The 14961-nt window shown below is 41.7% G+C and overlaps 1 protein-coding gene across 4 annotated transcripts in view; it reads left to right on the top strand.

The window, feature by feature from the left end:
• LOC119966538 (protein canopy homolog 1-like) overlaps window positions 1–14961 on the top strand; it is a 113276-nt gene that overhangs the window by 36093 nt on the left and 62222 nt on the right. The window contains exon 2 of one of the 4 annotated variants that reach the window (XM_038798397.1): window positions 16–274. The exons of the other annotated variants lie outside the window; for them this stretch is intronic. Coding sequence (XP_038654325.1) covers window positions 190–274 — 85 coding nt within the window. The 5' untranslated portion in view covers window positions 16–189. The remainder of the gene's footprint in view (window positions 1–15; window positions 275–14961) is intronic. 4 annotated transcript variants of the gene reach the window in all.

Here is a 14961-nt window from a genome sequence, read left to right on the forward strand (position 1 = left end):
TGTTTTGGCCTCCAGAGCAACAATCTTGTCACTCTGATCAAGCAGTGCCTTTTCAAGCTCCTGGATCGTCTTCCACCGAGACTCCAGTTTCATCCCAATTTTGTTGATCGCCTCTCTCGGGGGGTGGCTGGGGACCCCCTCGCCTTGTGTGTGTCCGCCGACTTGCTTGCCCGTTGTTCCTGTCCTGGCATGGCTGGGGGATATGTCAGAATTCCTGCATTTGGAAGAAAATTAAGTACACCATTAGGAGATCAAAGGAGGAGTTCTATTCAAGGTGGGTGCTGTTGATTATCTTCTTTAAGGAGCTGGTTGTTGTCAGCAAATGCGGGGATGAGGCGTGTTTTATGCTAGTCTGGGTTGGGGGGGATTTTTAAAAGAAAAGTTAAAATTCTGCATGTTGTACTTTTTTTCTGAATAAAAATATTTATTAAATTATTAATTTCAGTTTTGGTTTCATTTTGAGGCATCTGCAGCTTTTTACACAGGAATATTTTCTCTTAATTTGCCATTTAAGCATTTTTTTATGTCTACTTCAACCCACTGTCTTACTATCAGCTGTTTTATAATAAGCAGCTTGCAGACCATGTAACCCACTGATTCATTCATACTCGTGATTGTTTCTAAAGGGAAAAAGATGCACATTTTATACAGTGCATCTCAGCTTAAGGTGTGTCCCCTCCCCTCTAGCGCCTTAATGCAATTCTTTTCTAAGTGTTTTTAAAGCAAATTGCATGCAACAGGACTCCAAAATCAACAATAAGATGATGACCAGATGATTAAAACAAAATATATAGTGAAGTGAGGGATACAGATTGATTAGAATACCAGGGCGAACTCTCCTGCCAATACCTGAAATACTGTAATGGGGAATCTTGCTATTGCCAACTAGAGTGGGAAGGAAGTGTCTCGTCATACGAAACACAGCATCTCTGACAGTGCAGCACTACACTGGCAATACAAGCCTAGATATGCTCTCAATTCTCTGGAGTGAACTTGAAACCAGAGGCAAGAGTGTAACTGCTGAGCAATCTTTATTCTCTTTCACAATCCCTCCTTCCAGGTTAACTATTAACCTTCAACCTGAAGCCGACTGAGCTTCTGCGTATGTCCCACACTGTTTATCTTTCCTATTTCCAGTGCTGATAACATGTGTCCTTGTGTAAATCTAGTTTCCACTCCATGTTATATTATTAACAGGACAATAGATTGATTATTTGTATACATTGATAACCTCCATTATTGGAGGGAAAAATTGATTTAGTATCATAAAGTGCTGCAACCTGTCAGGCTATGGACCAGGTGCAGGAAGGTGGGATTAGAATGGGCAGCATGGTGGCCTAGTGGTTAGCACAGCTGCCTCACGGCGCTGAGGTCCCAGGTTCGATCCCGTCTCTGGGTCACTGTCTGTGTGGAGTTTGCACATTCTCCCCATGTCTGCGTGGTTTCACCCCCACAACCCAAAGATGAGCAGCATGGGTGGATTGGCCACGATAAATTGCCCCTTAATTGGGAAAAAAAATAATTGGTACTCTAAATTAATATATTTGGGGGAAAAAAATGGGAAGCTAGTTTTTTATATTTTTGCCGGTGCAGATATGCTGGGCTGAAAGAACTCCTTAATGTGAGAGACTGAATCGTGCAGGAGCACAGAAGAGATGGCAATGTTCCAGAATTTAGAACTGAGGCAGAGTTTCAGAATATAGGGGTCCCATTTCAGAATGAAAATGAAAATCGCTTATTGTCACGAGTAGGCTTCAATGAAGTTACTGTGAAAAGCCCCTAGTCGCCACATTCCGGCACCTGTCTGGGGAGGCTGGTACGGGAATCGAACCGTGCTGCTGGTCTGCTTTAAAAGCCAACGATTTAGCCCAGTGAGCTAAACCAGCCCCTATGGCGATGAGGGGGAATTTCTTGTGAGGGTCGTTGACCTTTGGAATTATCTTCCGCAGTGCAGGCTCAGTCATTGAATACTTTGAAGGCTGAGTTACGTTGAATTTTTGATCTGCAAGGGAGCCTGGGGTCAGAAAGGAAAATGGAGTTAGGGTCACAATCACGTCAGCCATGATGTTGAATGAATGATTGAGGAAGCTTGAGGGGCAAAACAGTCTAATCCTGCTCCTATTTATTTTAAAAGCTATCCTACAACCAAGTGGATCTGTAACCACCGTGCATAGATTTAAAAATCATTGGCAAAAAATCAAGCAAGAGGATTTTTTTTAACTGAGGTGCCAGGACTTGGAACTGGAAGGCAATGTTCGAAAAGGTGGTGGAAGTTGATTCTATAATTTGAAAAGAGAATTGGGCAGGTACTTGAGGATGAGGAGCTTACCGGGTTTGGACAGAAGGTGTGGTGTGGAACTAAATGTGACTGCTTTTTCAAAGTGCCATCAGGCATGACTGGCTGAATGCCTTCCTCTCGTTGAGCAAATTTCTATGATTTAACGTGAAATGGGTAGTACTTGGTACATGAGCTGTTGCAGTAATTACCAAGTTTTACTAGTCCAGTGTTGTCCAATGTTACGTGGTCAATTGAGAATCCAGAAGTTGATAAATTGTGTTTTTGCTTTCATGAAAAATGAATAAGCAACATAATTGTTGGTCATGTGATCTCTATGATGTTTGCATATCCTGAAATTATTTCTTCAACCACTTTGTTGGTAAAATGGGTAAAGACAAAAAGCTGGTGTTGTCTGATTATTGTATGTGCTTCACTTCTTTGGTTATTGCTTATTAGCTATATGAAGAAGGATGCATGACAGTATTCAATAATATCTCCACATCAGGGCAATAGGGATACAAGTATGTATGAAAATGACAGGTGGGTAAACCAGTGACTGGATCATCCTGGCTAAACACTTCATATTCATCCCCGCAGCCATTTAATTGTCGGAGAGGAGGAACCCAGGAAATGAGGACGAATATGCTAAAATACTTCAGGCCTCATGTGGTCAAAACCAGTTCAGGGCATCACATAGATCAAATATTATCTATAAACAATTGCTTTGCAGTTGAATGCCTACATAAAAAGACACTTGCCTTCTGCATGATGCGATCCCTGTCACAGTCTGGAACCAGGGCAGCTTACTGTTGGAGAATCAGCACCCACCACACAAGCTAACACTACTTTTGAGACTCTCAATTGTCTGGGCAAAGAAGAACCACCTAATACCCAGTCTATTCCCAGCTTACCTCATTAAATTTGTATCCCCTGGTCTTACACAGTCTTGTTAAACTGGAATAATCTATAACTGGGGATGGCTTTCAGCTGTTCAATTATTTATTGACCTCTTATCAGCTCACCTCCAAATTTACACTGCTCTAAAATCAAACCAGGCCATCGGGTCTATGAGTAGCTGTGGGCCTTTTAAACAAGGAATCATTTTTGTAGTTCTTCTCGAGACTTTTCTGCTGGATGAGAGACCAAATCTTGGCACAGTACACTGTGCAGTGACCAACAACCTGTACAGTGTCAAAATGGTGTCCTCTGATTTATGCTAAAAGGTGTATCAATGGTACCAAATAGTTTGATTAAAAGCAATTTACTGCAGATGCTGGAATCTGAAACAAAAACAGAAAATACTGGACAATCTCAGCAGGTCTGACAGCATCTGTGCAGAGAGAAGGGAGCTAATGTTTCGAGTCTGGATGACTTTGTCAAAACTGAGATTGTCCAGAAAAGTCTGGAGAAGAACTACAAAAATGATTCCTTGTTTAAAAGGCCCACAGCTGCTCATAGACACAAGGGCCTGGTATTTTCTGATTTTGCACCAAATAGATTGTTTGCTTCAGCTATACTTTCTCAACATTGGTCATGAACCAATAACACAATAACATGAAGATTTTTTTCTATCAACCTCCTTTGTGTTGTTCCCTGTAAAGGATCCAGCATTTATGCTGGCCCGTCCAATAGGCACATCACCACTTTCATACAAACTAAATACCATTTACCAATATGCAGCCCACTCTATTATTGTAGGCTTCTACCATCATAACCCTTGCACAGATTTGGTGTAATTTGTAAACTTACTTGCTGTACTCCTTGTATCTCCTTTTATAGTATGCATTGGCCAGATTCCTGGGATACACCATTTGTGACACCTTCCAGGTTGAGTCACATCAGTTAACTACGACTTTCTTTGTTGTGGGATTGTAGTCATGCAAATTTAAAGGAATGCCTTGTGAGGGAGAGATCGAGGCCCCAGGCACCTGCAGGCATGCCTGCCAATGATGGAGCAATTTAATTGTGGCTACACTGGAGGAATACAGAGATTTTGGAGCGTTGGTGGGCTGGCAGAGGGCACATTGGTGTTGTGGATCAAGGACCATTGTACACTAGCCAGCAGAGTATTGGAATAGTAAAGTTTAAGAATAATATATTCATGGTCAGGATTTCAGCGCTGATGTGTTGTGACCAGGGCAGAGATGGGCAGTGTTACAAAGTTGGAATAAAGCAGTCTTGGTAATCAAGAAGATGTGGGGTTAGAAACTCCGGGTTGCAAATGGTTAGGTTCATCCGTTGCCAGGGTTGAAGTCTCTGTTGACTGAACTGAGTTTATGATGGGAACAAAAGATATTGGTCTTAACAATATGCAATTTAAAGAATCTGTTTCCTCCAAGGATGATGAGCAGCACAACAAATTTTCGTGGTTTCTAGTTTCCCTGGTGGTCTACTGGTTAGGATTCGGCACTGTCACCGCCACGGCCCGGGTTCGATTCCCAGTCAGTGAATCACTCTTACGGGCAGCACGGTAGCACAGTGGGTATAACTGTTGCTTCACAGCTCCAGGGTTCCAGATTCGATTCCTGGCTTGGGCCACTTAGGTTGTGTATGTGCGGGTTTCCTCCGGGTGCTCCGGTTTCCTCCCACAAGTCCCAAAAGATGTGCTGTTTGTGTACCAGAATAGGTGCTGCAATGTGGCGACTAGAGGCTTTTAACAGGAGGTTGTGGCCATGCTGTCTGTCTACATTACTTTTTTTTAAAAATCGTTCATTTTTTTTCTTGCTTCATTTCAACATTTCTGCCTGTCAAATGCAGCAAAAGGTTGCTTTGCACCATAAAGGATTGCATGGCTATTTATTAGAGTTCTTTGCTGCATTAGTTTATGTAAACATAAGTGGAGGGCCTTTCAGTGGTATTGATAAAATCCTGGTCTGAATGGCTGAGTGCCACACCACATGGTGTATTTACCCTTTTTGCTATCCAATTTGAACAAGCTTTGTTACCTGCTCACTGCTGGAAGTCATAAAGACAGAAGCTCCATTCAGTTTTCTATTTAATGGTCAAAATTGTTTTTCTCCATCTGTCCAATGTAATATTAAACTCCATACCTACTAACAAAAAGTAAATTCAGAAAAACCTTCTATTTCAGTCGATTGTAATTTTACTCTGTTTCCGCTGTTTTAGTCAACTATGTTGACATGATCGCATCTGATGACGATTGATGATTACAGTAGTGGACATTAGCTGTTTTGAACCAATCTGTGAAGTGAAAAGTTACAGTACAAATGAAAACAGAACTTCTATTCTGAATTAAATGTTGTGTGAAATGATCTGTATAATACAATTTAGAGTGTAGATTTCATTAAATTTTCTATTGGTCCCTTGGAGGTTTAAGGGTAACCGCAGAATAGCCAAGAAAATGTACCGAATGTTGCTCACGATAGGATTTCGAATTTTTTTTTTTTTGGTCTCCCTCCATCCTGTTCTGGGCTAGCAGGTTAAATGCTGCAACACGAAGACAATTTCATGGACAGTGAATTCCCAGGAATCGGTGTGCAAAATGAGTCTGCATCCAATTTTTGTGCTTTGTTCCAATTTTTGTTTTAGATTTTCTTTCTTTGGTTTGTGTATTTTTAGTTTTCTTCTCTGGGGGCTCTCCCACCTGCATAGCTTTAATTCTCTGAAATCCGTTCTCATTTTGGGCAGTGGCAAAACAGTACAGTCATCTTTCTTGTCTCAGCATGAGTTATTTGCATTACATCGGGAACAATTTCATAACTTTTTTTTCCCCCCTTCATTCCAGTTTCCTGGGCAAACTGGTTACAACCATTGTAACTGATTTCTATCCATGAGATGATCCATTATTGTGATTTTGAGTATCTCTTGTCTTAGCAGGCAAGATTCCACCTCTGTCTCTTCCCCTACTCACTAACTACCTTCTTTAGAGCTTCTTGGGCTGTTCTATCAAGCACACTTGCTATATATTATGCAGGCCAAGGATATTCATTTGGCTTTAGGTGCTTGCATCATAAATATTTCAGTTGTAGAAATATTCAAAATTAATATCTCCATTTAATTCCTAAAATTATAGGTGAACAAAAATGTTTATGATTTCAGTAAAATACCTGCATTCAGTTGATTACTTTTTGAAGGATAATCGTTTTTTCTGTCATGTTCAGCTAAAAAAACAATTTTAAAGACAAAAGACCTGTTTAAACAACCTGATGTACCTGTAACTGTTAGATCTAAGGGGGGTCCCAGTGGTTAGCACTGCTGCCTCATGGCGGTGCAGGCCTGGGCTAAATCCCGGCCCTGAGTACTGTCCATGTGGACTTTTCACATTCTCCTCTCCATGTCTGTGTGGGCCCCCAACCTAAAGCAGGGTAGATGGATTGGTCATACGAATTGTCCCTAAAAAAATAATTGAATACTCTAAATTTATAAAAATAAATGTTAGATCTACAGGAACATCTGAATTTGGAGCAGGAGTAGACTATTTGGCCCTTCGAGACTGCTCTGCCATTGAACAAGACCAACCCTACCACCCTGTCTCCCCGATAACCTTCAACTCCCTTGTTAATAAAGAATCTATCTAGCTCTACCTTAAAAATAGTCAAATATTCTGCTCCACTGCCACTTGGAGGACGAGAGTTCAAGAGACCCATGAACCTCAAAACAAATTCTCCTCGCATGTGTCGTATGGCTACTTTACTTTTATTTAAAAAAAAGAACCCTGGTTCTAGATTCTTCGACATGAGGAAACATCTCTCTCACCACCCTGTCAATACTCCTCAATATCTTAAAAGGTTTTGATCAAGTCATCGTTTTATTCTCCTAAACTGTAGTGGATATAAACATAGCCTCTTCAACCTTTCCTCTCAAGACCACCTGTCTATTCCTGAGTTTAGTAAACCTTCTCTTAACTGTTTCTAACACATTTACATCTTCCCTTTAAATAAGGTTACAAATATCCAGATGTGCACAATATTCCAGATGCCTTGTACTACTGAAGCATTTCTACTTTTCTAATCAATTCTCCTCACAATAAATATTCTATTAACGTTGCATATTTATCTGCTGCACCTGCCTTTGTGATTCTTGCACTAGAACAACCAGATTCCTCCACACCTCAGCTCTGCAGTCTCTCCTATTTAGATGATCTTTTTTATACTTTTCTGCCAAAATGGACTTTCACCGTTGCCCACATTTACTCCATTTTGCGAGGTCTTTGCCCACTCAGCCAACTTAACTTATCTATGTCCCTTTGCAGTCTCCTTGTGTCATCTTCTCAATTTACTTTCCTGCCTATCTTTTGTCATCAGCAAATTTAGCAACCATACCGTAAGTCTCTTCATCCAAGTCATTTATATAAATTTGTAAAATGTTGAGAGAAGTCGAAGCAGTGGTCCCTGTGGCACACCATTCATTACATCTGTCCAACCAGGAAATGACCAATCACGCCAACAGTTTCCTGTTTTTTAAGAAAATATGTTTATAAAAATTTGTAACATTTTCAGTAACATGTATCAACAACCTCAACAGGCATATTAAAACAAAAACCTAGCCGACATATTAAAACAAAAACCTCACCAACAATTGTACCTCCCCCAACAACGAACAGTAACCAGACCTTAAAATGCAATATAAACAGATGCCATTTACTTTCAAACCCATCAGTCGTTCCCCCTCACCATGAACTTTACCTTCTCAAGGTGCAAGAACTCCAAGTTACAGCCACACTGCGGCACTAGGTGTTGCCTGCCTCCAACTCTGCTGAGCCACCAATGAAGCAACGACCAGAGGGCTGTTTAGCACACTGGGCTAAATTGCTGGCTTTGAAAGCAGACCAAGGCAGGCCAGCACGCTTCAATTCCCATAACAGCCTCCCCGGACAGGTGCCGGAATGTGGTGACTAGGGGCTTTTCACAGAAACTTCATTGAAGCCTACTCGTGACAATAAGCGATTTTCATTTTTTCATTTCATCACCTAGTCCTCAATTCCAGCTGACACCCCAAATAGCCCTACTAATGGCAGGGCTCCAAATCCACATGTCAAATTGCCGACATGATGTTGCAAAAAGACCCCAGACACCCATAAATTTGGGGCAAGACCAGAACATGTGCCATTGATTCGCAGGCCCTTTTTGAGCACCGCTCACAACCTATCCTCAAAACCCCTTCCAAAAACCAACTCGTGCTGGCCTTGTTGAGATGTATCAAACCTAGCCTCATGCAGGGTGTCGTAGCATTCACTCTGCCAAGAGACCCCCCCCCCCCCCCCCCCCCCCCCCCCAGCTTTCACCTCCACCAAAACCTGTCCCCGTGATCCGGCCATAGAACCCCGATGTAGCGCCCTCCTCCGATCCACAGGAGAGAATCCGTTCTAGCAAAATGAATGGCAGGCGGCACCCCCGGGAATGTCAAAGCTTTCCATGTACCTAAACACATCTTTTCTCCCTCCGCACCTCCCAGCAAACTGACCTTACAAAATGGGTCCATTATCCTCTCCAGCTCCTTACTACAAGTTTTCCTGGTTGGAACAAATGATTCCTGCAGATAAGGAACAACCTTGACACCCGCCCCAGCTTAAATTGCTGGGGGAACTGCAGCCATATCTTTAACCTGGAAATAACCACCAAATGCGACAAATACTTTGCTGGAGGAAACAGCAGAGAGGCCGTCGCCAATGCCTCCCGACACGACCCCCTTCATGACCCTGACTCCATTCGAATCCAGGAAGCCTCCTGGTCTCCGAACCAACCTAACAGCACCTCTGTGTTGGCTGCCCAACAGTAAAACAAGTTCATGGCACAAATATCTAGTTCATGGTTCATGATATTTTGGAGGTCATTTTTATTTATTGGAAGATTCCAGTTTAACTGGAGAAAATGAGACAAATGCAACTGAAGCAGCTTTGAGTCTGTTACACTTTGGGCCATGCTGAGTTAAGGGGCTAACAGCTAGAAAGGTAAGATCCTATTACAGCAGGTGGATTAATGTAGCTGGAGATCTAAGGTTAGATTTTACGAGTTTGAGATGTGGGAGTGCATGTTGTATACTTCTGCCAAGCATATTTGCTGGGGGTATTTAAATAGGGTGGGTGTACAACCCCCCACCCCCATCTTGCTTCTCCCCCTAACACAATAGGTGAACGAGTGCTGAAAGAAATAAGGGTCAATTGAGTATGTTAAGCCAATCGACCCTGATAATCTGCTGCCCTCACTCTAATATGATGGGAATGGGTAGGCTGTTTGGTGAAAATAGTTTACTATCTTGTGTGGGATGGGGGGCCCTTACTATCTTGTGTGGGATGGGGGGCCCTCCCTCCCTCCGTCCCTCCCGCCCTGATCTCCAAAACCATGCTGCAAACCCCTTCCTGGATAGCCAAATCCTCCCTGCCCAACACCTAGGACTTACCTCACTGTGGGATCCATTGGGTCGCGTTCTTGGGACTGCCAGTCCCAGCAGCACCCACTAATAAGATTTTGGTGCTACTGGAGCTGCCAGACAAATTGACCAGCAGCTCCTGAGGGTGGGACTCGCTCACTCCAACAATTTAGCCTGCCTGCGAGTGTTACGGGTGCATGGTTGGCTGGCATGGAGTGAGTTGGCTTCCTGGCAGCTTTAATTCCTGGAAGAGTGCAGGTGATGCAAGCCTTCTGGCCCCCTGTAAATGTGCAAATCGGTTCAGTCTCCCAGGATGTTTTGTTTTGGAATTTAGTTAGAGCTAAGTTAGTTGAAAAGCTTCAATGAATCCTAAAAGGCTATGCTATTGTGGACATGGGTGGAGTGTATGCCGTTTCTCTGGTTTCAGATTCTGTTTGCTGGGAAAGGGGTAAGTTGCTCTTTGGACCTTGTGTGTTTGCAGCTGACAGAGAAACACTGGGAACTGTTAGCAGGTACATTCTGAGGAACTGAGACGGTGGTGTATAATCACTGTTTCTGTGCTGGAGGAAATTGGTGCTTCGAGAAGCTATAAAACAAAAGAAAAGCTACAGCTCCGAAATAGACCATTCAGTCTATTGTTTGTGCCAGCTGAAAAAAGTCACCCATTCTAATCCCATTTTCCAGCATCCAGTCTGTAGCCGTTAAGATTACAGCACGTCAGATGTAGATCCAGGTATCTCTTTTAAATGAGTTGAGGGCCTCCACCGCAACCACCAATCTGGAGAGTGAATTCCAGCCACCTACCACCTTGTGAAAAGTACTTCCTAATATCCCCTCTAATCATTTATACCTTGGTGCAGCTGGGAGACTGGAGTTCCAAGAACACAGGGTAATGCTCGCTTAGTGACTATAGTGGTCTTCACTCCTGCCTCTAATTAATCCTCACACTGCCACCTCTTCTTGAAGGGTTATGAATCCTGTGGAATGAAGTCATTGGAGAAGAGATTGCCTGTGCAGTTATTGAGGTGGTCTGAGTCAGAATGGCTTTTGATGGAATTTGGAGGCTAGATTTTTTTTGTTGAAAGTGGAGTTGAAATTGCTCGTGAGGGAGAGTTTTAACTGGTCTTTGAGAATTTGTCACTCAAGGTGGTCTGACATCTGGGTGGGTTGCTGAGAAATGTGTGGGATCTGTCTCTGTTGCATCTGCCATTTAATGTGCAGTGTGTTTGACCACAGTTTACCTGTTAATTCATTAATTGTTTATTCTGAATGCTCGGGGTACAAGATAGATTTTGTAGACTGTTTTACTTTCTGACTTTGTATAATAGATTATTTTTGGTTTGAAATTGTGGAATGTTGTGGGTTACAGGTCCCTAACTGGATCGTAAAATTAAACATATATTTTAAAGTAACTCGAGAGGAAATGCAAAGAGCCAAGCAGTGTTTTTGTCTTATCAGCTTGTCCGCTATGGTGGAAACACTGCATTTTCTTACCAATACAAATGCAGATAAAATGGCCCAGGAAACTTGTGCTATCTCCCTCTAGAGGCCACTAGCACAACACCATTTCAGATCGTTATTGTGTAAATTCTTGTCTTATATTTGCACACTGCATCAGCATAACACACTGGCAAGTCAACAACACTGACCAAATGACTGTTCCTCCTAAAGTGCAGCAGGACCAGTTTGAAACATAAGCAAGGTAGTGTTTCTTCCCTCAGTTTATTGTGTGTAGGTTTCCCCAAGCTTTATTTAGTTCCTGATTTCAGAAATAGAAAGATTTTGCATCACAAAAACAGACAGAAAATCTTGTCTGTGCAAAAGTTTGAGACTTCAAACTGGAAGAATTATTTCATATATATGTTTAATATAAAGTGTAGCAAATAAAATTCTGATAAAGTTAAAGTGCGAAGTTACACTTTCTTTTACCCGTTATCTAGAGTTAGCTTCTTGCTTTCCATCGCAGAACCAATGAGGAATGAGTAACGCATTTCTGCCCTTCAAGCTCTGGCAAAGCGTAGACCAGAATGTTTGATTTGGTTAACCAAATAAAATCGGATGACAATGTATTATCTTAATCTGATGATTTAAATATATGCAAATATACAATTTTTTGGTATCTTGGGCATGTTCCTTAAAGAAATTTTAAAGCAAGGTATGTTAATTGTAATAAACTTGCATTTTTTAAATACTGGATGCTTTGTTTGTACTGGAGCTGCAGACAAACTAAAAACAAAATCTAAAATATGGCCATATATTCCCATAGCTTTCCCACTTCATGATGGTTGCACGAGATAGTAGGTCAAAGCTTCACAAAAATCACTGAAACAAATTTAAATTGGTTTCCCTTGAGCCTTGTGACATTCTGCAATCTCTTATAAAGCCACAAACTGCCTTACACATTCCTCTGGAGAGTATAATCCAGCCATTTTTCTTTTCATTAACCTGTCTGCCTCCAAATCGTTTGACTTGTACGTGCTGTGAAGGTCCAAAGAATTGTTTACATTAACAAGCTCTAATACTTTATAGAAATGCATTTCTTTCTCCCTGCCTTTGTTTTTTTATTAAAACTTGTTTTGCACCTTATTTGCCTATCCTCGTGTTTTCCTTGTTGTATGGTGTGTTAATTCTAAGAAAAGTGTACGTGGGAGCAAAGTGATGAAAAGGAGGATTAGCATGACAAAATCAAAGGAAAATAAAATTTTTGAACCATTTTTCCTCATGTCAATTTCTATTATTTTATTTTGGCGACTTCCATCTTGGCTTGCACTTGCACTATCTATTTGAAATTGAAGCAATTTGGCATTGTTCTTTGACTGAAAAACAGTTTTTCAATCAAAAGATAAACTATCATGGTTACGTTGTCAATGTGATTAGATCAATGTGTAAACAAAAAGTCACCACAGCAAGAGCTGCCTAAAGGATGAATAAACCTGTCAGTGTTCCGAACAGCACAACGTCACCCATGAGAACAAATTACACTGTTGCAATTGATAATCAGCAGCTATTGCCTGTACATTGAAGAATGAGCCAATACCCAATGTTTGTTAACTTTTTAAACGTTCATATGTAATAAACATGTACTCATTTCATAACTCAACTGATTGTAGAAAAAGACCTCCATGTTATGCTGCACACCTACAAAACACATCGCTTTGATGTCTAAAATTTTTTTAAATCAACGGTATAAAGGCCATGGGATTAAAGGGGTCATGGTACTGTGGGTACAAATTGACTGCGAGTAGTCAGGAATGGTTGATTTTTATACTAGATGGAATAATGCAGTGGTGTCCCCTTGGGTTTTGTATTGGGGCCACTGTTTTTGATTTATAATCTGGAATTGTCATAGGTGCACACTTCCAAAATTTGTAGGTGATATAAAGCTTGGAAATGTAACAAACTATGTGAAGGATAGCAACAAACATGAGGAGGACGTGAAATGGTTGATTCAATTTGTGTGAAGTGATGCATTTATAGGGGGTGAAGGAGCGGAGGGACTTGCAGATAAATGTACACCATTTTTTTTAAAGGCAACAGGATGAATGAACAAATAAATAATCTTTATTGTCACAAGTAGGCTTACATTAACACTGCATTGAAGTTACTATGAAAAGCCCCTCGTCGCCTGTTTGGGTTCACAGGGAGAATTCCGAATTCTCAGCTGGTAGGGGAATTGAACCGCGCTGCTGGTCTTGGTCTGCATCACACCCAGCTGCCTAGCCCACTGAGCTAACCCAGCCTCTAATAAAATAGAGAAAGCTGATAAAATAGCATAAAGGGTCTTGGCTTTATGAGCCATAATACTGGCTACCAGGGCAGGTCAAAGGCTAGGAATCCTGAGATGTAACTCACCACCTGATTTCTTACAGTACCCCCTCCCCCCCCCCCCCCCCCCCCCCCCCAGCCCCAAAAGACTGTCAACCATTGACGAAGCGTAAGCCAGGAGTGTAATGCAATACTCTCCACTTGCCTGGAGGAGTGCAGCTCCAACAAAACTCAAGAAGCTCAACACCATCCAGGGCAAAGTAACCTGCTCGATTGTTTTTTTTTTTTTCCCCCTTCCACAAACATTCAAACTCTCCACCACCAATGAACAGTTGCAGCCGTGTGTACCATCCACAAGATGCACTGTAGTAACTTGCCAAGGTTCCTTTGACAGCACCTTCCAAAACCACGACCACTACCTGGGAACCCCACCACCTGGAGTTCCCCTTCAATTCATCCTGACTTGGAAGTATATCGGCCATTCCTTCACTGTCGGTAGATCAAAATCCTGGAACTCTCGCCCTAACAGCACAGTGGGTGTACCTACCCCTCTGGTAATACAGCGGTTCAGGAAAGCAGCTCACCACCATCTTCCTAAGGGCAACTAGGGATGGGCAATAAATACTGGCCTAACCAGTGACGCCTCCATCCCGTAAATGAATTTTAAAAAAATCGAAGAATAGTTAAGAAAAACATAAATTCCGAAAATGGTGTAAGTGCAGGGGACATGGAGTAATGTAAAGACCTTCAAAGAGTGACAAAAAGGATAGTGAAAGCTACAAAAGGAAACTTGCAAGCAACATCAGGATTAAAACTTTTTTTTTACTATAGCCAAGGGTAATGTGGTCCTTCAAACGTGGGCCATATTGGAAATGAAAATAAGTGGTGCACTTTTTGATAACTTTGTCAGTTTTCATAGCGGAGGAAGGGGATAATACACCTGATGTTGCAGGGAAGCTAACCATGAATGTATAAAGACTGGGACTCGCTAAAGGTGACATAAACAGAGAAAACAGTATTAGAAACAATAATGAGACTGAGATTGACAAAATCCCCATAATCTGATTTCCGCCCAGCATTTTAAAGGAAGTTTGTGAGAAAATGAATGCTTTCGTCGTAACCTTGCAAACCTTTCTTATTTAGGAATTGTCCCCTTTTTGGATGGAAAATTGCAAATGTAACCTTGTTATTTAAGAAAGGTCCAAGCAACCAGGAAATTGTAGATTTGTTGGTCCTATCTACTGCTGCATGGAAGTTATTGGAATATATAGTAAGGACAGGGTGACTGAGCACTCGGGTGGTGATTTGAAGAGAATCAACACCGATTTGCAAGGAATATGTCATGTCCACTGAGTACACCTGAATATTTTGAGTAAATACTGTAATAGAAAGTGAAAGGACTAGTAATCCAGAGGTCCAAGCTAATGCTTTGGGGACATGGGTTAAAATCCTGCAATGGCAACTCGGGGAATTTCAAATCTGGATTAAAAGCAAACCTGATATGTGACTGTGTGACCACAAAACCATTGTCAATTGTTGTAAAAAGCCACTTGGTTCACCAATTCCCTTGAGGGAAGAAAGCGTGCTGC

The sequence above is a fragment of the Scyliorhinus canicula genome, chromosome 5 (genome assembly GCF_902713615.1).
Source record: "Scyliorhinus canicula chromosome 5, sScyCan1.1, whole genome shotgun sequence".
Classification (NCBI taxonomy): domain Eukaryota; kingdom Metazoa; phylum Chordata; class Chondrichthyes; order Carcharhiniformes; family Scyliorhinidae; genus Scyliorhinus; species Scyliorhinus canicula.